We start from the raw sequence: 23,616 nt of genomic DNA on the forward strand, positions 1-23,616 counted from the left end.
CCCTCCTCTAGATCATTTATGAACAAATTAAACAGGATTGGTCCCAGGACAGAACCCTGGGGGACCCCACTTTCCACACCCGCCCAATCCGAGTACTCCCCATTAATCACCACCCTCTGTACTCTCCCCTGGAGCCAGTTCTCTATCCAGGTACTCACCTTCTGATCCATACCTACCTTCCTTAGTTTGTACAGTAATCGTTTGTGGGGAACGGTGTCAAAGGCCTTTGCAAAGTCCAGATACACCACATCCACAGGCTTACCTTTATCTAGGTGGCTGCTCACTTCATCGTAGAAGGTTAATAGATTGGTTTGGCACGAACGATTTTTCATGAATCCATGCTGATTACTACTTATAATACCGTTTTCATTACTAAAGTCTTGTATGTGGTCCCTTAACATCCCCTCCAAAATTTTGCAGACTACAGATGTTAGGCTGACCGGCCTATAGTTACCCGGGATATATATCGGCCCCTTCTTAAATATTGGTACCACGTTGGCTTTTTTCCAATCAGCTGGCACCATACCCGTCTGTAAACTATCCTTAAAGATCAAGAATAATGGTCTGGCAATCACCTGGCTGAGCTCATTAAGAACCCTCGGGTGCAAGCCATCCGGTCCCGGGGATTTATTTATGTTAAGTTTCTCTAGTTTAGCTCTAAGTCTATCTTCTGTTAACCATGGCGGCACTTCCTGAGGTGTATTATTTAGTTCGGCCTTACAAGCTGGGTTCGTGTAGCCCCCCGATTCTTTTGTGAAGACTGAAGAGAAGAAATGATTTAACACTTCCGCCTTTTCTCTGTCCTCAGTGGCCATATTTCCTTTATCATCTTTTATGGGGCCAATGTGTTCTGGCCTCGCTTTCTTACTGTTTATATACTTAAAGAACTTCTTGGGGTTCTTTTTACTCTCCTCTGCTATATGTCTCTCGTGTTCTATTTTAGCCGCCCTGATTTCATCTTTACATTTCTTATTACACTCTTTGTAATGCTTAAATGCTGCCAATGACCCCTCAGTCTTGTATTTTATTGAAGGCCTTTTCTTTAGCACTAATATACATTTTTATGTTGGAGTTTAGCCACCCAGGGTTTATTTTTGCTCTTTTAAATTTATTTCCCTTTGGAATGCACTGGCCAATCCCCCTGTTTAGTATGCTCTTGAAGCACTCCCATTTTTCCTCCGTGTTCTTTGTTCCCAGGGTTCTATCCCAATTGATATTTTCTAGCAGCAAGCGCAGTTTAGGGAAATTGGCTCTTTTGAAATTCAGTGTCCTTATATTACCCCTCTGCTTCCTATTACTGTAATTAATACTGAAACTTATTGACCTATGGTCACTGTTTCCTAAGTTGTCCCGTATTTCTATATCCGTGATCAGGTCTGTATCGTTGGTAATCAGTAGGTCAAGTACCGCATTGTTTCTTGTCGGTGCATTCACCATCTGACCCATGAAATTGTCCTGCAAAACATTTAGGAACTGCCTAGCCTTGGCTGAGTGCGCGGTTCCTTCTGTCCAGTCTATATCTGGATAATTAAAGTCCCCCATTATAATGACATTTCCCATCCTTGCTGCCAATCCTATCTGTAAAAGGAGGTCCGTCTCACCCTCCTCCCTCTGGTTGGGGGGCCTATAGCATACGCCCAATATTACCTTCCCCGCCGTGCCATCCCTTTGAAGCTCTACCCATAGGGATTCTGCCTCATCCATCTATTACTTGACCTCTCTGCAGCCATTGATACTGTTGACCAATCGATCCTTATTAATAAACTCCTTTCCCTTGGCCTCTAAGATTCTGCTCTATCTTGATTCTCCTCCTACCTATCACAGCGCTCCTTCTGTGTTACCTAAAACTCTATCTCCTCCTCTCCATTGCCCCTTTCTGTGGGGGGTTCCCCAAGGCTCTGTTTTTGGACCCCTTCTCTTCTCTATCTAAACCACTTCCCTTGGTCACTTGATAACCGCCCACGGCTCCCAATACCATCTATACGCCAATGACACTCAAATCTATCTTTCTACTTCTCACCTCATTCCTTCAGTCTCCTCTCGCGCTACTAGCTTACTTACTGACATATCAGGGTGGATGTTGCACCACTTCCTCAAACTAAATCTCTCTAAAACTGGGCTGGTAATATTCCCCCCCCCTTCCCGCCCGTTCCCCCCTACATTACTTTTCCATCAAAAGCAGTAATGCAACCATCAATCCTTCCCCTCATGCCAGGGTACTAGTTGTAATCCTAGACTCTTACCTGTCCTTTCAGCCCCAAATCCAATCGCTGTCAAAAGCTTGTAGACTTCACCTCTGTAACATCTCTAACATTCGCCCCTTTTTAACAACTGAAACCACCAAGATACTCATTCATTCTATTGTTATCTCTTGCCTCTACTATTCCAACTCCCTTCTCATAGGCTATCCCCTCTTCAGTCTATCATGAACGCTGCTGCCAGGCTTATCCATCTTACTAACCGCTCAGTGTCTGCCACCCCTCTCTGCTAATCCCTGCACTGGCTGCCGATTACCCATCTAATTAAATTCAAAATACTAACCACACCATACAAAGCCATTCACAACTCTGCCCTGAGCTACATCACCAATCTTGTCTCCAAATATCAACCACACCGTCCTCTCTGTCCCTCTCAAGACCTCCTACTCTCAAGCTCCCTTGTCTCCTCCTCCCATGCTCGTCTCCAGGATTTTTCCAGAGCCTCTCCCATCCTCTGAAATGCTCTACCTCAACCTTTCCGGTGTAACGTTAGCAAACCCTACCTCTTTAGAACACCATACCCTCGTCACTTCCTGTTTACATAGATCATTGAACAGCTGAGCAGCATAGCAGTGCGCATGCCCACAGCTGTGGAAGGTAGGAAATTCTGACGGGGTAGTGTTAAGTAACGTTAGACCGCATCAGCTGTTGCCGTGGTAACATGAAAACATCTCGGCTGCAACATGAAATCATCTCCGCTTCTACATCTGTCAGTTCCCTGACCTCGGCTACAAAATGTAAAAGCGGCAGGTGTATGAAAATATAAATCACGGAGATCCCAGCTCCGTGATTTATATTTTCATAGACCCGCCGCCGCTTTTACATTTAGTAGCCAAGATCAGGGAAGTGACAGGGGTATGAGTGGAGATGATTTTATGTTGCAGCGGCAACAGCTGATGCGGTGTAACGTTTCAAACTCTACCTGTGAAAATTCCCTACCCTCCGGAGCTCTGAGCATGCGCACTAGTAAGCTGCTCAGCTGTTCAATGACGTAGGTGCACCAGAAGTGACGAGGGTATGGAATTTTTATGGGTATGGTTTTTTCACGGAACACCGGCTATCTCCTTCTCTATCTGCCTTCAGGCAATCCCTGAAAACGTATCTCTTCAGGGAAGGCTATCACTCCTCCAACTAATCTTTTACCTTTTCCATCAGCTCATTCCCACAGTTACAACCTCTTGTAACACCTGCCCCACCCTATTAGATTGTAAGCTCTTCAGGGCCCTCTTAATCCTCTCGTATGTTATTGTATTGTATTTGTATTGTCTCCCTTTTATATTGTAAAGTGCTGCGTAAACTGTTGGCGCTATATAAACCCTGTATAATAATATTAATACAATATGTGAATATAAACCCTGTATAATAATATTAATACAATATGTGAAGATACAGTGGTTACAGTGGTTATCAAAGAAAATGAAGGTTTCGCTAGCAGCCTGTTGTAAGTGTGTACATGTGACAGGTGAGATAGCCTCTAGCAGCAAGAGAGATGTCGTCGGCACTCCATCTGCAGCAATCCAATCCGTCTCCCATATTTTTAGGAGCAGATCTGCACTGCTGAGGCCTTCAGCCCCTACACAGGTATGGGAAGAGCAAGAGTTAAGTGAAGTGCATGCATGGAGTGCTCACTAGGTGCGTGGCGGGACCCCATACTATTACTGGAAGGGAGGTAGCGATGGTACGCTGGATAGGTGGAGAGCTTAGGAGCTCTGCGTGTCCCTCCTAAATGCAAAGGTAACCCGGGGTGAAGTTTAGTATTTCGAGAGAGTTTAATCAAGTTTAATCATCTGTTCAAAGTAAAGGTACCTTGTGTGTAAGTCAGTGACCCTGTACAAAGTGCCTAGCGTAGCCCAGAAGAACCCACCCCAGTATAGGCCTATCATGTGATCCTTGCTTGGCGCCCAACAAGGAAGGAAACATGGAGGATGTGACAACTACCCTACCACACTACATCCTACCCCAGGGCACATGTATTGCCACAATCCCACCAGTAGGTTCAGAACTGCACTGGAAATCAGAACTGTCGCATCAAAACTTGTTGAGCTGTATCCAATATTCTTATTTATGACGATAAATAAAGACTACTTTGTTTATTTTTTAAAAACTGAAACTGTATAAAAACAAAAAAAAATTACAAGCGACATATATTTTTAGCACAAGAATGAGAAACTAAATCTTGACACTTTCTCTTGGAACGCATTTATTTAGTGTTTTTTCCTGTACTTGGGTCTTGTCTATGTAGAATCTCTTATGTTATTTTACTTTCTGCTGTTTGTGACACTAATTGAATATGCTGCTAGACTTTTTGTTATGTAGATTGTAGATATTTAAGAAATGAAACCCCAGATGACTTTCTATAAACTCTTTGGCTTATTATTGATCTAGTTTCATAGTTAAATCATTAGCTGTCTGCAGGTCTAAGTACAAGCTTTATGAAATATTCATCTGACCAATGTGGTTATATGTGGTTTGCTTGAAAAGTTATATTTGAGGAGTTTGTATTTAGTCTATTAAAGTACATAATTCTTAAAGGATAAGTACACTTTTACAGAAAATGCACTTACCTTTCCTGTCCAGTCCCACTGACAAAGAAATCACCCTACCGTGCCAGAAATGCACACTTACCTCAATATCAGAGCAATGCTGACAGACCACAGCCAAAATCTTCTTTTTGTTGCAGACAGCTTCTAAACAATCGATCCCCACAGTCTTCTATGACACTGTCTCTCAAGCTTTTCAGTCTAGGGAGATGGCCTCATAGAAGATGGGAATCAACTGAGCAGGCTGGCTGACAACATTGCAGAAGGTCAACAACAGGCAAAACTTTGATAAAAAGAGTTTAAGGGGTCCATTTATAAAATGTGCTGGGTGAATGTCTCAGCATTTGCACAGTTTCACTAATCAACCCAATGATGTGTTTACTATATTTATTTCCATAATGATGTATTTTCGTTAATGAGATATTTTAGGAAAATACTGCAGTATAGCCACTAGATGGAGCAGATGATAATAGGAAATAAAAATACTGGACACGTTATGGGGATCATTTGTAATGGCTGTGCAAATGATGAGGAACCCTTTTGGCAACCTCTTGGCACCAGGGGCCAGTTTTGAGCAAAAAGATTTTTCTGAGGACCAGTAATCATTCAGTTCCCCATAATAATTAAAAATCAGTGGGGGCACTGAGTTTGTTTTCCTGCAACTAAAGTCAGTTGCCACAGTAGTCTGCCACCAGATGCAGCTTGTCACTTGTAATAGTAGCCTACCACCAGATGCAGTCTGTAACTGTTGTGGCCTGCCACCAGATGCAGCTTGTCACTAGCCTGGCACCACAGCTAACAGATGCAACTTATCACTAGCCTGCCACCACAGTCACCAGGTAAAGCTTTTCACTGCAGCCTGCCACCACATTCACCAGATGCAGAATGTCACTGTAGCCTACCACCACAATCATCAGATGCAGCATGTCACTAGCTTGCTACCACACTCACCAGATGCTGAAGGCCACTGTAGCCTGCCACCATCCTCACCAGATGCAACTTGTCACTAGCCTGCCACCACAGCCACCAGATGCAGCTTGTCACTGTAGCTTGCCACCACAGTCAGCAGATGCAGCTTGTCACTTGCCTGCCACCTCAGTTACCAGATGCAGCTTGTCACTTTGTAAGGGTTTTGTGCAGTAAAACTTACCAACGGGTCTTGCAGCCTCTCCCCAGCGCTATGGCCTTGCTAGGAATCCAGCATTTAAATTCAGGAGTGGGGAAACCAGCACATATGCACTATACTGCAGAATATATGGAGGCGAATCCAACAGCGGTGATGCAGTCCGATCTCCTGTTTGCCCTCCTCTCACCTTCTTGCAGCCTGTGCAACCCAGCTTTAAATAGGCACAGAACAGCACCAATCCGTGACACAGGGGTTGGGGGATTCTTGGTTTAAAGGACACCATTAAATATACATAAATATTTCAAACAACACACTTTGGGGTGGCTTAAATCTGTATGTGAATTTTGGGAGCAGTATACGGTTGTCCTTTTATAAGTGACATTTTTGATTGCAAATGTGAGATCTGCTCCTAAATGGCAGATCCTCGCCACCTCCTGTTTGTAAACAAACCAGGGCATCTGTCATTTAGCCCCTGTAGCAATACCATCGCTAAATGAAAAGGACCCTGTGTGATATCAATGACCAAAATACGAACCAAGGGTTCAGATGGGCAAAATGGCTAATCATAGACAGTTAAAAAAAATAAAAGTGCGCTATCAAACAATTTACATTGGGAATGTAAAATTCACCTATTGTCCTTTATGCCGGATCAGGCATTCACATATCACTTGCTTATAATAATGCAAATCAACTTTGCAAAAAAAGCTGCAAAAAATGTCATAGGATTGATGTTTTGTATAAAGGGCAAAAAACAAATGAATAAGAAACCATAATTGGTCCAAAATTACATGTGCAAGAATTGAATCGTGAGTATATATTTCATTTACACACATTCACGGGTGACTGTAAATTAAAGTGAAATTGAATTAAAAAATACAAAATGGCAGTCCAAAAAATGTCTGTCCTTGTTCAGAAAAAGAAAGTGCTCTTGTGCTATCCACAGTAGTTAATCTCTGTATAAACACTGCTTCACTTCCACCCCTTCAACCTTCCAGCCCTGAGTATATATCAAAAGTAAGGAAGAGAGTTCTTAGCACATTACTGTATAATAGTTTATTAAAAAAACATAACGTATTCCGCTTACAGACTGGGTGAGTTTTCAGGAAATTGAAAATCCTACAGACATGGCCATAGCACTGCTCGATCGGCCCGTGCGTGCTGATGTCACACCGCCAGCTCGGCCGACACATTTCCCCTTAGAAGGCATCATCCGGGATTGGAGGCTCACCCTAAACTCACTGGAGTGGCTCAGTTGCTAATACAAGCAGCGGGAGGGGTCGCACCCCCCCCCCCCCCGGCCACCTTCTACAGCTCTCTCGGGCTCTTCCGTCACACCAGGATCGGCTTTGCTTGCCTGTTCGTAACAGTAAACCAGAAGCGATGACATAACAACACTTACGATTTACTCTGAAACCATCGGTGCCAGTTTTTGTGCCACAGATCTTGGTGTTTTGAATGCTTTTAAGTGAAGAGTAGGGAATTGGGGTTTCTCCATAAAGAGTACCTGTCACATGCATATTACTGTCACAAAGATGCTTACATTCCTTGTGACGCAAAGTCGAAAGCACGCATCAGTCCCACAAGCATGCAGGCAAACAGTGATCGCCATACAAACAGGAGGTATTATCGTGAACATCAGATTATGGCCAGTAATTCTAGCAGCAGACCTCCTTTCTAAATCTAAAGTGGTAACCTGTAAAGGCTTTTAAAGCGTAGCCTATGGATAGTAAAATGAACGTCGCTTGTCATCGTTGCATGGGCGTGTGCAATTACCTTACACCAGTCTTTCACAACCAGGGTTCTGTGGAACCCCCGTTGTTCCTACAGAGCTTGCTAGAGGTTCCTTGAAAAAATGAGGAACGCCTGCTTCACAGATGAGTAACTACTGACACCAATGATCTATGAAGGGGCATTCTTTTCACTAACCTTTAACGTAAGGATCATTCTTCCTTTTGACCATCACAGTAATATACCCTGAGCTATAGATATAGTAATTATCAGCAAGGGTTCCCTGAGACCAGAAAGGTAGGTATATAAAGGTATAATGTCTCTATAACAAAGAGAAAGGAGTATATTCAGCTGACCAGTTACCAGCATCTATACAGACTATTCATTTTTGTACTGAAGTACTTTTATTTTTCCAGGCACTTTTTTTACTTTTTCCCAGTTGGATATACCTTGTCCCACCAGTTACATTAATGTATTTGCCTAATAATTGTTCTTAAATAGGATAAAAAGTTCTTAGGTAGGTCTGTAAAATTAGTAAAATGTACAGTATGCGTTGAAAATGAGCTTTGAGGTTTTACTTGTATTCGGTCTTTCACAGAATACGTTTCCTGTTGTATTTTTACACATCCTAATGACATCTAGTGCTTACTGTAAACTGAACTATTTAAAAAATAAGCTAATTCTGCGTTAACAGTTACTGTATACAGTATATTAAAGTGACACTAAATTATATCCTAATTTTCCAAAAATCTACCATACACATCCACTATTTAAAGACCCTGTAATGTATTTTGTCATAGCATTATTTCTTACTGTGTTTTTCTGCCCCCTTGTAATGTCCTCAGTATGATCCTAGACCTGTCCTTTTCCTCTCACTTCTGTTTGGAATGAGCAGCAGTGCATGTTAGTTGCAGTCACGTGCACCGCTCTCTGAACACTACAAATCCCATAGTCTCTATAGTCTCTAATCAGACGCGGGAGCAAGGAAAAAAAGGGGTAGCTATGTTCCTTGATATAGTGGGGCCATGGAGAACAAATGTATCCACCCTCTATTGAATCACAGCAGCAAGATCAAAGTAATTTAAAAATTTGGAGGAGGCTGAGACCAATACAAAGAAGCATTTTTAAGTTATGAATACATGCTTGAATGTAATTTAGTGTCACTTTAATCACTGATTTGGAAGTCTACTTTGGACTAATTTAGCAGTGTGGAAAAAGGACAGCAGAGGTAGCAAATGCTCAGCGACCCATGGTCCTAGGATCTGGTACTGATTCAAGAATGTTGTTTTTCCCCCTAATCTAACCAATACAATCATGGTAATGTGTTTAACTGACTTCTTGTCCTGAGACAGGCTTTTGTATGTATAGTGAATGATAATAATGAGGGTATGTAAAACCGTGGGGAAGGTAAAGGAGATATATTAGCCACTAGAAAGATTCCAGCAGCTATTCTCCAGGTGGGTTAGCAAACAGAAGCTGACTTATGATTGCCTTTTATAAGCAATATTGCCATTTTCTATAAATAGATTGTACCACACTTTAGGCCCCTTCCACTGTTGCGCAACCTGAAAGTCGCGCGACTTTGATGCAACTTGAGGCAATGCCTGTGTAATCTTGAGGTCTATGGACCTCAAGTCGCATCAAAGTCAGATCAAAGTGTTAAGACACTCAAAGCCCACAATGTTGTCGCAATTGTGACCAGATCGGCACAATGCTTCATATCTTTTGGATGTGTAAGGGACTGACCAGTTTTTGGGGAAAAGTCTTTGAAATTATATCCACTGTCTCTGGTATACTACTCAAGCAAAATCCAGCTCTGGCCCTACTGTCCCTAGGATTGGATTTAATACCACCCGATATGCGAACCCCAGTAACTCATATTCTCATTGCAGCTAGGACCGTTTTAGCACGTTACTGGAAGCAACCTATCACCCCTTCCCACCTGGAAGTCATACGACAGGTCAATGTTCAATATTCCCTAGAGAAAGCATATGCATTTTCTACCCTACATGGTCCGAAATTTCACAAAGACTGGTTGGTCTTGACCCAAAGTAAATACTTTGTTCCCTCTTGTTGATAACATTATTGTTATGTTACATGCACTCAGTTTTGCATTCGGTTTTATTATGTATTCACAGAACGCTCTGTACTTCGCTATTCATTTCACTTTGTATTTCAGTTTAATGCCATTGTATGGTTGTATCTATTACTTGTTATGTGAAAAAATCAATAAACATTAATGAAAGTAAAGTCAGATCAAAGTAGTGCAGAGACTACTTTGAAGTCCCACAGATATGAACGGTACCCATTGGAAATCATGGGATATGACTTGTCATGCAACTTTTCAGTCTGAAGTAGCAGGACAAGTCGCACAAGTGGGAAAGAGGCCTTCATGGTTCCACCCTATTTGTTGCCATGGGAATGCTTTGTCCCTCATTATCCCTGGATGGGGGGGGGGGGATATATAGCAGGAGGACGCAGTAGAAATGGTGGCATTGTTAAAAATCTGAATGAGGAGGAACTCTTTCTCCAGGGAGATAAAATTTTGAAACCAAAAATGTTAGTGGCTGATATTTGAGCTCCACTATGGGGGAGTAGGGCTTCCCTGGCTGGGGTTGGCGGTGAAGAGTTGGGTTTCTTCTCCAAATTATGGATCCAAGTGATGGTACTAGAGACTGTATAAAATCTATTTTTAAGTAAAGCTTCCGTTATTTAACAAGAGCAACCTCGGGAGTGAGTCTTCCTTGATAGAGGGGGAAAGATGATAAGTTGCAAACATTATGTTCATCTAAGATACAAACACCATTCTAGGTTGGTATCCCATCTTCATCTCCACTAACATACAAGCCAGATGCTGGCACCGTCCATCAAGGATTCAAGGTAGAAAAAAAGAATGAACAACAGTTCAGAAAGTGGGACTTTAAATGAGGCTCTGCCCAATGGGGCTAGACACCTCCATCCCTATTCATAAGAATATGGGGGGATATGGTAAAAAAAAAAGGATAATAGAGACGGGTACGTAGGGCAGTGGGCTTATATAAAGATAATATAGTAGATACATGATATAGTAGATACATAATAATATGCCAGTAATCATTGTACATTAATAGAATATAACCCATTGCCTGAAGAGGGTAATACATAGGGGGAGCGGTAAAAAAGGGGGGGAAATGGGACTTTAAATGAAGTGTGTGAGCAGGTGGTGGGTAATAAAAAATGTAAAATCATTGGTAGAAAGAAACACATAGGTTTAATAATACATGTAAATTGTATAACATTGCATTGATTGCATGGTACATACATATAATGCGTAAAACCATAATACAATACAGGACATGATAATAAAGGCACATTAGGATAGTATACAATGTACCTAAAATAAAAACATAGTCTATGTAAGCAATTGTAAAGTCCATATAGAGGGTATAGTGGATGCATCGATAATAGGCTCGACGCGTTTCGTGGGCAATTCCACTTTATCAAGAGCAACATGTTCTAGCCCTCTGGACCTATACTTCAGGATGTTTTAAATTTTACCATCTGTATTGATCTACTATTATATCCATGATGCACTTGCTCTTGATAAAGTGGAATTGCCCACGAAACGCGTCGAGCCTATTATCGATGCATCCACTATACCCTCTATATGGACTTTACAATTGCTTACATAGACTATGTTTTTATTTTAGGTACATTGTATACTATCCTAATGTGCCTTTATTATCATGTCCTGTATTGTATTATGGTTTTACGCATTATATGTATGTACCATGCAATCAATGCAATGTTATACAATTTACATGTATTATTAAACCTATGTGTTTCTTTCTACCAATGATTTTACATTTTTTATTACCCACCACCTGCTCACACACTTCATTTAAAGTCCCATTTCCCCCCCTTTTTTACCGCTCCCCCTATGTATTACCCTCTTCAGGCAATGGGTTATATTCTATTAATGTACAATGATTACTGGCATATTATTATGTATCTACTATATCATGTATCTACTATATTATCTTTATATAAGCCCACTGCCCTACGTACCCGTCTCTATTATCCTTTTTTTTTTACCATATCCCCCCATATTCTTAAGGATTCAAGGTAGAAAGGAAAGCCTGGTTGGCTGCACATCCAGTAAGAGTCGGTTCACATTAGCGCGACTTGTCAGGCGACTTGTCAGCCTGACAAGTCGCGCTCCCTCGCGGTCCATTGACCGCTACAGGACCCGTTCTAATAGGAGCGACACAAGTCGCTCCGACTTAGAAAAAGGGTCCTGTACTATTTCGGGGCGACCTCGGAGCGACTTGCATAGACTTCCATTATGTGAAGTCCATGCAAGTCGCTCCGAAGTCGTGGTGCACGGGACTGACAAGTCGCCTCCCAAAGTAGTAAGGAGTCGTGTCGCCCCAGTGTGAACCGACTCTTAAAGCACCTTTATTTCAGCATATCTATAAAAACAATTCCAAAACACAAATAGAGGGGAACAGCATCACCAGCTAATGCTTTTCACGCTTACTTAGCGCTTCATAATAGCTCTTATGTTCATCTTGCTGGTTGGTGATACCCTCAAGAGGTAGGAAACTTGAGGGGTTGGCCTCTGGTACTTCCCAGTGTTTGTAGTATCCACCAGAGAGAACAGAGCCCTCAGCATGTCTCTCAGAGCTGAAGTTGAGGGGAAAAAATGTAACCATTGCCAACAGGAGTATGGGCAACAAAGGTTGATATGGAAAGGCTTAGGCTGTCATTGTCTAAAAGTAGCTGCTAGGCCCTTGTATTATGGTAGGTTTCTGAATCCAGGCTACTAATGTAAGAGGAGACACATTGGCAGCAATGGTGTGGAGCAGAGGTGGGGGCCCTCTTACTCACTTGTGTAGGAACCCCCCCCCCCCCCCACACACACACACATATCTCAGTTAATGGATTTAGCATTCTGGGAAATGTTTAAGAATTCTCATAAAAGCAGAGCCTCCTTTATTGTTTTACCCAAAATAATTCTCAATACGTAAATGCTAGAAGGTAAAAAAGAAAAAAAGGCTTCACATGTTCTCCTGCAGAATAGCGAATATTCATTCCCAGCTGTGTTATCAGAGTAAGGCGCCCTCAGTATTTACTGTCAACAAGATATCAGTGTTTTATGTTTTTAGTACTTTTAAAAACCAGGAAAGCACAACAATTTTCTGAATACTATACTCATGGACTGCCAACTGCGAGTAAAGGCAAAACAATTTTTTTTACGTTCGGTAGATTTAGACCTCGGTTTGTACTGGTGACCATTTCCACCCAGACAGAAAGGGGAGATCCCAAATTTTAGAGTTGCTAGCAGAGCAAGAGGTAGGCAAAAATCATCCAAGAGGATTATTGTTCAAGTGGGTTGCTGATTGGCCAACTCTGCCTGAAAGCCAATTTCCTATCACTTTTAGCAGAGACCACATGACCAACTGCCAGAGGTTTTCTATAGGACCTTTTTTCAGACAAGTGTTTCAACCCTTCTGTTATTTCCTATTTACCAGTCCTATCAAGTCTGCAAATGAGTTTTTAAAGATAAATTCTTGAGAAAACTGTCAGGGCAAAATTCTCATTTACGTCTAGGTTACCTGAAAAAGCAATTTTACTTACCCAATGACACATGTCCCTTGGTGTCACTAAAGTATACCTAAAGGCAAAACTTTTCTTTTAGTTTTGATAGAGGGGAGAGGAATTAGAACACCTCTCGGTTTCTTTTGCTGTCTGTGCCCCTGTTAGGGAGATTCACCCTCTCTATTTGTCCTGTTTACCATTATCATTAAAAGTAAAAGTACAAGAACATCACAAATTTTGGGTTGTAAAAAGTAATAGAATTAAAATCTTCCAACAGGGACACTAACTCTGGTGACCTGAGGTTTCCTAAGAAATCCCCTCAATTAGCAGGGTTTTCCTCTCACTTCCTGTTGTGGCTATGGGACAGGAAGTGAAGGAAAATCTCCAAAATGAGACAAAGATGGTAAAAATAAACCTTACACAGGTTAACCCTCACGTACTCTATTCAAAATGAAAAAAAAAAGTTTTGCCTATAGTACTTTAAGTACAATGCAAAGCTGAAAGCTCTACATTTAATGTGAGGATGGTGAGGAACAGTCTACAAGCCAAAGTGAAGAGGAGTAAAGGGGAGTGGGGGATCAGGTAAGCGAAACTGCTTTTTACAGTACCCTAGACCTAACCAATGCAATACATGGGCAGATCTAAGATCTGATCTAAGAAGCATCTCAAATAAATGCCAAATTGACACCATTGACACAAACCCAAAGCCCACACGTGCCCTAAAATGTACTATATTTTTGAGAGGTGCACTAATTAATGCAAGCCTATATTTTGCCCATGCAGGATAGGGCAGCACATTTGCTTTAGACCTTCCCTCCTCAGTGGCATACGCTCACCTCTCTTTTTATCCCTCATCACTCTGATAACAATATGGTGCAATTATGGTAATAGGAGAGCATGGGATTCACTCCACGTGACAGCCCTGACCCAGGATATGTATAGGTGTAAGCATTTGTGGCTGTTCTCTCACACTCATTTGCTTAATGCTTGTTCCACTGGTATGTCTAACAAATATTTAAGCTAGTCACAGCCAGGCAATCAGCATTTTTCACGAGGGTCAGCAATGGCAACCCTCATATTTATCTCATTATAAGCGTACTTTGCAAATACTGTATAACTATCAAAAAGAGAAATTAAATAGGCACGTTTGAACTTCCTGGTACCTTCTACTGCTGCATGTCATCCTTGTCACAGTGGATCATGAAAAAAATATATATTAGATTTAGCACAGTCTGACTACCCCAGGATTGGCCATTGTTTATAGATCCTGGCTCTTTCCCATCCTCCTGCAGAGTACACTCTGCAGGAAATACATCAACCCTTGCTCAGTGCCTAGGAGCTGCCCTACATGTTAAAGCCTATTTGAGGCCCTAGATGAAACTTTTCCAATATGTTCCTCATACAGTATATAGCATTGATCACAGCAGTACAGTATCACTATGGTTTATGGGAGCTGCACATCACACAAAACCCTCATGGCAAGAGTGGAAGCAGTCTCAGCCTAGACTTCGTCCAGGCCATGCCCCCGACATGTTTTGTCTCGCTCATGGGGCATATTCAGGGGAATGGAGATACCACAGATGGGGAGATAAATACATCCTTGGCTGCTGCTTAATTGAAAAAAAGATCAATATCAGATGCATGTCTGCCACACTCGATCTAGCCCACTATAATTCAGGCTCCTTCCACTCTTTACATTAGGGTTTTGTGTGATGTGAGGCTCCAGGGACTTTTCTTCTTCTTCATTGGCTGCTCTGATGTCACTGTATACCAGTGCTGCCAGCCATGGTCTCTGATCACCACCATAGCAGTGCAATGTCACCAGACCAGTGTTGCCAGTCAGTATCCCTAATCACAGCCGCACCAGTCAGTATCCCTAATCACTGCCGCACCAGTCAGTATCCCTAATAACCGCCGCACCAGTCAGTATCCCTAATAACCGCCGCACCGGTCAGTATCCCTAATCACCACCGCACCGGTCAGTATCCCTAATAACCGCCGCACCGGTCAGTATCCCTAATCACAGCCGCACCAGTCAGCATCCTTACTCACGGCCGCATCAGTCAGTATCCCTAATCACTGCTGCACCAGTCAGTATCCTTAATCACCGCCGCACCAGTCAGTATCCTTAATCACCACTGCACCAGTCAGTATCCTTAATCACCGCCGCACCAGTCAGTATCCTTAATCACCGCCGCATCCTTAATCACCGCCGCACCAGTCAGTATCCTTAATCACCGCCGCACCAGTCAGTATCCTTAATCACCGGCGCACCAGTCAGTATCCCTAATCACCGGCGCACCAGTCAGTATCCCTAATCACCGCCGCACCAGGCAGCATCCCTGATCCCCGCTGCACCAGTCAGTATCCTTAATCACCGCTGGCCACTCACAGTGTCCATAAAAAATCGCATTTCATTTTCATCAATTTAGGCCAGTATGTATTCTGCTTCCTATTTTTTGGTGAAAAAAATCCCAATAAGCGTTTATTGATTGGTTTGCATAAAAGTTATAACATCTACAAACTATGGGATATTTTTATTAATTTTTTTACTAGTAATGGTGGAGATCAGTGACTTGTAGCGGGACTGAGATATTACGGTGGACTATTTGGACACTAACACTTTTGACACTTTTTTTGGACCAGTGACATTATTACAGTGATCAGTGCTAAAAAATATGCACTGTCACTGTACTAATGACACTGGCTGGGAAGGGGTTAACATCAGGAGCGATTAAAGGGTTAAATGTGTTCCTAGCCAGGGCTTGTGTACTGTGGGGGAGGTGCTTTTACTAAGGGAAGGCATAGATCCCTGTCTCTGCTTTACAGGAACACAGGGTCAATGCCTTCCCTACTGACAGAACGGTGATCTTCCTTGTTTACATAGGAAGATCCCCATTCTGCCTGTGTACAAAACAATCGGCAGGTGCCGGGGACATTGATTCCGCGGTACCCCCGTTGGGTTCCCGCTGTGTGTAATCATGTTTGCGGCCTACCTGAAAGAGCTAGATCACATATAGATATGTGATCAGCCGCCCCGTAGCAGTAAAACAGCTTTAGGACGGTCAGCAAGCAGTTGAATTATTTGTAAATTATGTTCCTTGAAAGCCCAAAGGTTCTCCTTGGATTTTGTGCCCACCTATGCTTTGAAAAAGTCTCACACATGTGGTATTCCCATACTTGGGAGGCATAGCAGAGTTCGTATTGTGGTTTGTATTTTTAAGTATGCCAATGCCTTGTGTGAAAAATGACTCGTTAAAATGACAATTTGTAAAAAAAAAAAAAAAATCAAATTTTATTTAATTTAATCATTTTCTAAAAAAACGTTGATAAAAAAAACAACAACTTCAAAAACCTTGCCATGTCTCTTAATAAATACTGTGGACTGTCTACATTTATTATAAAGGGGTCATTTGGGGGGGTATTCATACTGTCCTGGCATTTTAGGGCCTCAGGTAAATGACATCGGCAGTCAGTACATCAGGATTGTTTAATTTTTGAATGGTTTGTATACTCTATAAAATATTCACACAGGCTAAATAATATACCGTATTTGCCGGCGTATAAGACGACTGGGCGTATAAGACGACTGGGCGTATAAGACGACCCCCAACTTTTCCAGTTAAAATATAGATTTTGGGATATACTCGCCGTATAAGACTACCCCTCTTCCAATGCCCATATTGTACCGTATATACAGTTGGGAAACATCATTTTATTTATTTTTCTTCCACTTAATTTACACCCCTTTATCTGGTAATAATAGATGTGACCAGATAAACCCGCCTCTTTCTCCTGTCTGGCCCCTGCCCTGCTTGTACCGTAGTCTATGACACAGGACTCCCTGTCAGAGTTGGTATCCCCGCTGCCGGATCTTATCGCGCATGCGCACCTACACCGCTTCAGGCCTCAGGAGCGAGACGAAGGGGTGGACGCCGATTAGAAGGTAGGATACCAGAGCGGGCGGGCGGGCGGTTCAGACGGCTGAAAGGCATGTTTTTCCCGATGCATCTGGTCACATTGCCGCTCTCTCCATACCCCGGGCATATCACGGATGTTTTTGAGCGCCCCCCTCCACCGCATATTCTGATTCGGCGTTTAAGACGATATCCGGCGTATAAGACGACCCCTGACTTTAGAGAAGATTTCCAGGGGTTAAAAAGTCGTCTTATACGCCGGAAAATACGGTACATTAATTTGTTATTTTAACCAAGAAATGTAAAAAAATACATTCTAAATTTCTGAAAAAAAGATTATTTATTTGCAAAATTTTATAACAAAACTAAGAAAAATCTGGGGGGGGGGGGTTTAAAAACTTTTCAGTATTTTTTTGTTTATACAGCAAAAAATATGACGTCCTAGGTTTTGAGTGGGGATATCTGAATAATGCCTGCAGCTGCAGACATCATTCAGATATATATTTTTTTTAGCCGGTGATTCTCTTCCTCATAAGAACAATCATAGCAGCTGTTCAGTTGCTTGATTGTTCTTAAAGGTGGGGGGAGTGGAGGTCCCCCTCTCTCACGCCACCCTCCAGTGCTTCTACCGGCTTGCCCAGCATTCGGCGAGCCAGAGAAGAAATCCACCAGCGGCCGAAGTACACCATAGAGAATACTGAGGACTAGATGGTCTCCGGCAGTCTCTATGACTCTCAGAGGCCCGGCGGGACGTTATGACATCACGTCCCGCCTGGCAGTTGTAAATGCTGCCATGATCTCTGCTGCATAGCCAAGATGTTTTTTTTTTTTTATCTCAGTTTCTACAGCCTGTAGGAGAGATCTGGGGTCCTATTGACCCCAGATCTCTCCATAAAGAGGACCTGTCATTCACTATTTGTATTACAAGGGATGTTTACATTCCTTGTAATAGGAATAAAAGTGATCAAAAAAAAAAAATTAAAGTGAAAGTTTAAAAAAAATTAATAAACAATAAAAAAAAAAATGTAAAGTGCCCCTATCCCCGAAGAAGTGAATGCATACATACGTCGCACCTTCATATGTAAACGGCATTCAACCCACACACGTGAGGTATCCCTGCAAACGTTAGAGCAGCAGCAACAATTCTAGACCAAGACCTCCTCTGTAACTCCTCTGTAACCATTCCACGAGTGTGGGCAATTTTAAAGCATGACATGTAAGGTATCTATTTTGTGCAACATCATCTTTCACATTATACAAAACAATTAGGCTAACTTTAGTATTTTTTTTTTTTTTATTAATGAAACAGAAAAGCCTTTGAAAAATTTCTGCACAAATACCGTGTGACATAAAACGTTGCAATGGCCAATATTTTATTCCCTAGGGTCTCTGCTAGAAAAACATATGTAATGTTTTGGGGTTCTGAGTAATTTTCTAGCAAAACAATTATTATTTATTTACATGAAGGAGCAGAGTGCCAGAATTGGCCCTGTATGGAAGTAAGTACCATCAAAAGAAGGCTCTATCTGTCGCAAAAATTAGCCGGCGTTCAGTGTTGCATGACTGAGTAATTGCCATTCAAATAGTGACAGTGCTGAAAACTGAAAAATGGCCTAGTGGTTAAGGAATATATTTAAAGCGGAGTTCCACCCAAAAATGGAACTTCCGCTTTAAAGCCTCCTAACTCCCTGACATGCCACATTTGGCATGTCATTTTCTTTGGGTGTGGAGCGGGTACCTAGATTTAACAGGTACCCGTTCCCAATACTGCTCGGGCCACCTAAGTGGCTCAAACAGAAGTTCTCCTCTCTCCCTCCCTCCCTGCAATCTTCTGGGACACGTTACAAGTCCCAAAAGATTGCCTGTCCACTCAGGACATGCAGCGTGACTCGTGCATGAGCAGTGCGCACCCGGCTTTGAAGCCACAAGCTGTCACAGCCAGGTGCCTACACTAGTGATGCCAGCGCCGTGGGCAGCAAAGGGAGAGAACCGAGGCTCGTGCCGGCCACATGGACTGTGCGACAGGTAAGTGTGCGTTTATTAAGTCAGCAGCTACACTTTTTATAAAACACACGGGTGGAACTCCACTTTGAGTCTGGAGTTCGGCTTTACGCACTCCTATAGCCCCTCCCCCTCTAATTCCTATTCATCATATGAGCACTTGTGATGTGAAGTGTGTGTGCATATATTACTAAACACAATACAGCCGCATGTGAATAACATGATAAAAAATATTACCCACAGGTACTATATATTACACCTAAAACATAATCAATTTACCCGTCATAACAACTATGTCATAATATTAATTAAAAATGACACAAAACGATTGCAGTATGTCACACACTGACACTAATTAACAACAGCAGTGTCTTTACTCGTTGCTGAGAAGGCCATTGGCTGATAATATTGTGCAATGTAGAAGGAAGTAGAAAACAGTTGACATAAAAGAAAAGCAAAGCAATCATCTGTCTGTACAGTACGGACCCTGCCAGCCCCACCTTGCCTCAGTTACCTGCTAGAATGTTCCTAATGTCCTCAGGTAGCTGATTCATAGTGAGCGGATAGTGACTTCTACACAAAGCGGCGATATCTGAAAGTCCTGCTAGCAGCAATGGAGCTTGTAGTATTTACTGTATGAAAACAGGGAAGTAACAGGCGATGAGGAAGAAAGAAAAGGCTTCAGCGTATTTGTTGTATTTAAGGAAGTAACCGGACAAATCAGCCAGTTTGTCCTCTTCTCCTCCCCCAGGCCAAAAGCACACAATTGTGTAATGAAATACTGCGTGTTTTCCACATTGTACAAATCAGCCAAGGGGACTCTGTCAGTATATTATTTTCTAACAATTACCCAATGCTTAGTGCTCTCTAAAACGGAGATCCCAAACTCTTTCGAACCCCCCTGTTCACGTCGGGCATGTCAAATCGCATGCCAAATCGGTTCCAGTCCAGTTCCTGCACTACTTGGCGACTTCGGGGGGCCATTTCAAAAGACATCTGTCCCTGAACCCGCACACATGTCTCTCACATCGCCCCCGAAGTTGGACTGAAATGCCGGCTTGAAATCGTACGAGTTCAGCTGAACTCACATAATTTCAAACCTGTATTCCGTGTGAACCTTGGCCTGAGGTGGCCATGCACAAGGCAAAGTAACTGATTTCATGCGTCATGTCTCTCAGTAAGGGCCCATTCACATCAGAAACTGCACATAAACGTGTTTTTGACTGAATGTAACATGCATTTGAAGTGCGCTTGAATGCGTTTTGCATACATTTTGTGCTGCGTTTTTCTATATGATTTTGGGCATGGCTTACACTAAAGGAATGTAGTGCAGTGCATTTGAAGCCCATTTGTTGCTTTTTACCTGCATTTGCGGTGTGAAAAAGGCAGCATGCTTTACTTTTTTTTAACTGCGCTGAACTGCACTGCAAGGATGTGAACTGTGCCCCATGGGATATACAGTGTTACAACAGAGCTTACATTTCTGCTGGATAAATGTGATCCATGAGGCCGGGGCTTTTGTGGAACTATAAGTAGCAGCAGGATGCTTGCAAGGCATGCTGAGATATTGGTGCTACCACAGCAGAGCCTGCACTTCTGCTGGATAAATGTGATCTAAAGGGCTGAAGCTTTTGTGGGACTATAAGTTGCAGCAGGTTGCTTGTAAAGTGTGCTGAGATAAGTAGTGCTAAAGCAGCAGAGCTTGCACTTCTGCTGGACAAATGTGATCTAAAAGGCTGTTGGTGAACTACAGAGAGTGCAAAGGAATATTCCTTACCACAGGCAGTACCCATTATCACACATAGAGATTTTAGACCCTATTCACACATAGTGCGGTGACCTATGTTTTACTGAACTGGGTGAATGCAGGTCACTGATAGGACACACAGAAATCAATTGCTTTCTATGTTTCCTTTTTCACACTGTAATGCAACCCAGATGTGTGGCGCAGTAAGCTGTGATTAAATGCAGTCACGCTGCATTTTATTACAGCCTACAGGCATAGGCGGCTCTCTAATTAGGCAAATTTGGCGGTCGCCTAAGGCCTCGCACCTACAGGGGCCTCGTGGCGGAGCTACAACCTTTAGAAGGGCGCAGTTGGGGAAATCTTCCAAGTAAAAGATTGTTTTAAATCCTCGGATATAAAAGTTGCAGCAGTGTGCTGCAGTCCCTTCACTGCGGCTGCCAGGTGTCTGTTGTCCGCTGACACTTACCCCGCCTTCTCTGCCTGGGGATTGGCCATCTGATCATGTAATCCTAAGATGTGGAGGAATCAGTGGGCGTGTACCTGCATCAGTAGGAAGTGACTGCCCGGTCCGGTCACACTGCTATCATCGGTTGTTGCTCTGGGAGGAGAGCTCTGCCCTGGCCCATGAGCATACAGGTAACCAGGCCCCGACTTGTCACTCTGCAGGCTGGTCATAGATTTGTGGTGTCTACTACGCAAAGGGGGTGAGTAGCCCCAGGGAAGTTGGAAGAGTCTTAGAATGGTTGGTGGAGGTGGAGGAGTAAAAGAAGAAGGCCCTGGGTGGCTGGGGGAGGAGAGGGTGGCTGGAAGAGAAGGAGAGGGTTCCTGGGTGGCTAGGGGAAAATGAGAGGGTCCCTGGGTGGGTAGGGGAAAATGAGAGGGCCCCTGGGTGGCTAGGGGAAAAGGAGAGTGCCCCTGGGTGGCTAGGGGAAAAGGAGAGGGCCCTCGGGTGACTAGGGGAAAAGGAGAGGGCCCCTGGGTGGCTAGGGGAAGAGGAAAGGGCCCCTGGGTGGCTAGGGGAAGAGGAAAGGGCCCCTGGGTGGCTGAAGGAGAGGGCACCTGGGTGGCTGAAGGAGAGGGCCCCCGGGGAGCTGATGGAGAAGGAGAGGGCCCCTGGGTGGCTGGGGGGAGAAGGAGAGGGCCCCTGGGTGGCTGGGGGAGAAGGAGATGGCCCGTGGGTGGCTGGGGGAGAAGGAGAGGGCCCCTGGGTGGCTGGGGAAGAAAGAGATGGCCCCTGGGGGGATGGGGGAGAAGGAGATGGCCCCTGGGTGGCTGGGGGAGAAGGAGAGGGCCCCTGGGTTGCTGTGGAAGAAGGAGAGGGCCCCTGGGTGGCAGGGGGAGAAAGAGAGGGCCCCTGGGTGGCTGGAGAAGAAGGAGAGGGCCCCTGGGTGTCTGGGGTAGAAGAAGAGGGCCCCTGGGTGGCTGGAGGAGAAGAAGTAGAGGGCCCCTGGGTGGCTGGAGGAGAAGAAGGAGAGTGCCCCTGGGTAGCTGGGGGAGGGCTCCAGCTCCACCATGTTTGACATCAAAGCCAAACATGGTGGAGCTGGAGCCCTTTGTCCTACACAATGACAGCACCCGAGGTGGAAGATGAGGGGTAGCGGGGCTGTGACATTATATAGCATATGTATAATGAAAACTTATCCTACAAGCTTTAACCAGACACTGTTAGGCTCCATGTACACGGGACGCTGGAAATGGCCGGTTAGGAGCAGTTGGGCGTTTTTTTCAGAAGCCCCTGAGCTCCATGTTATCTTATCTGTCCATGTACACATGGTCGTTTACAGTCATTTGCAGGCAGTTGCGTGCAGGGACTTTTTTTAGAACGCAATTATTTGCATTCGAACGTGTGTTTCCCGACGTTTCAAACGCAGAAACGCGGCCGAACGTGACTAAACGTGACTGAACGTGATGAACCTACGTTCAGCCACGTTATAAGTTTTTTTTCTTCCATTCAAAATCAATGGTTCCCTATGGGAGCCTATTGATTTGAATGGAAGTCGCACCGCAAGTCGGATCCGACTTGCGGCGTGACCTGCACTGTGAGAATCTTGAGGGGGAACTCCACGCCAAAAATGGGAAAAAAACTGCGTGGGGTTCCCCCCCAGGTTCCAAACCAGGCCCTTCGGGTCTGGTATGGAATTTGAGGGTAGCCCCATGCCGAAAAAACGGTGTGGGGTCCCCCCCAAAATCCATACCAGACCCTTATCCGAGCATGCAGCCTGGCAGGCCAGGAAAGGGGAGGGGACGAGCGAGCAGCCCCACCCCCCCTGGACCACACCAGGCCACATGCCCTCAACATGGGGGGGTGTTGGTGCTTTGGGGCAGTGGGAGCTCTGCACCCCCCACCTCAAAGCACCTTGCCCCCATGTTGATGAGGACAAGGGCCTCATCCCCACAACCCTGGCCGGTGGTTGTGGGGGTCTGCGGGCAGGGGGCTCATCGGAATCTGGAAGCCCCCTTTAACAAGGGGGCCCCCCAGATCCCGGACCCCCTCCCTATGTGAATGGGTATGGGGCACTCTGTACCCCTACTCATTCACCACATAAAAGGCAGTGTATGGAAATAACGACAGGAGACGTTTTGGTAAGTTTATTAAAAATCTTCATCCGGCTCTTCTTGTCTTCTCCTCTCCGGGGTCTTCTCCTCTCCAGGGTCTTCTGCTCTTTTGCTGTCCGCTCTTCTTGTCTTCTCCTTTCCGGGGTCTTCTGCTGTCCGCTCT

At 44.0% G+C, this 23,616-nt stretch overlaps 1 protein-coding gene across 1 annotated transcript in view; it reads right to left on the reverse strand.

The window, feature by feature from the left end:
• Nucleotides 1-19,852, reverse strand: part of SKAP2 (src kinase associated phosphoprotein 2) — a 385,859-nt gene extending 366,007 nt beyond the window's left edge. The window contains exon 1 of the mRNA XM_082259466.1: nt 19,665-19,852. Within this exon, the coding sequence (XP_082115592.1) occupies nt 19,665-19,704 (40 nt within the window). The 5' untranslated portion in view covers nt 19,705-19,852. The remainder of the gene's footprint in view (nt 1-19,664) is intronic.
• Between the last annotated feature and the right edge of the window lie 3,764 nt (nt 19,853-23,616).

This window comes from Pelophylax lessonae, assembly GCF_965119305.1.
Source record: "Pelophylax lessonae genome assembly, chromosome: 5".
NCBI classification, from domain to species: domain Eukaryota; kingdom Metazoa; phylum Chordata; class Amphibia; order Anura; family Ranidae; genus Pelophylax; species Pelophylax lessonae.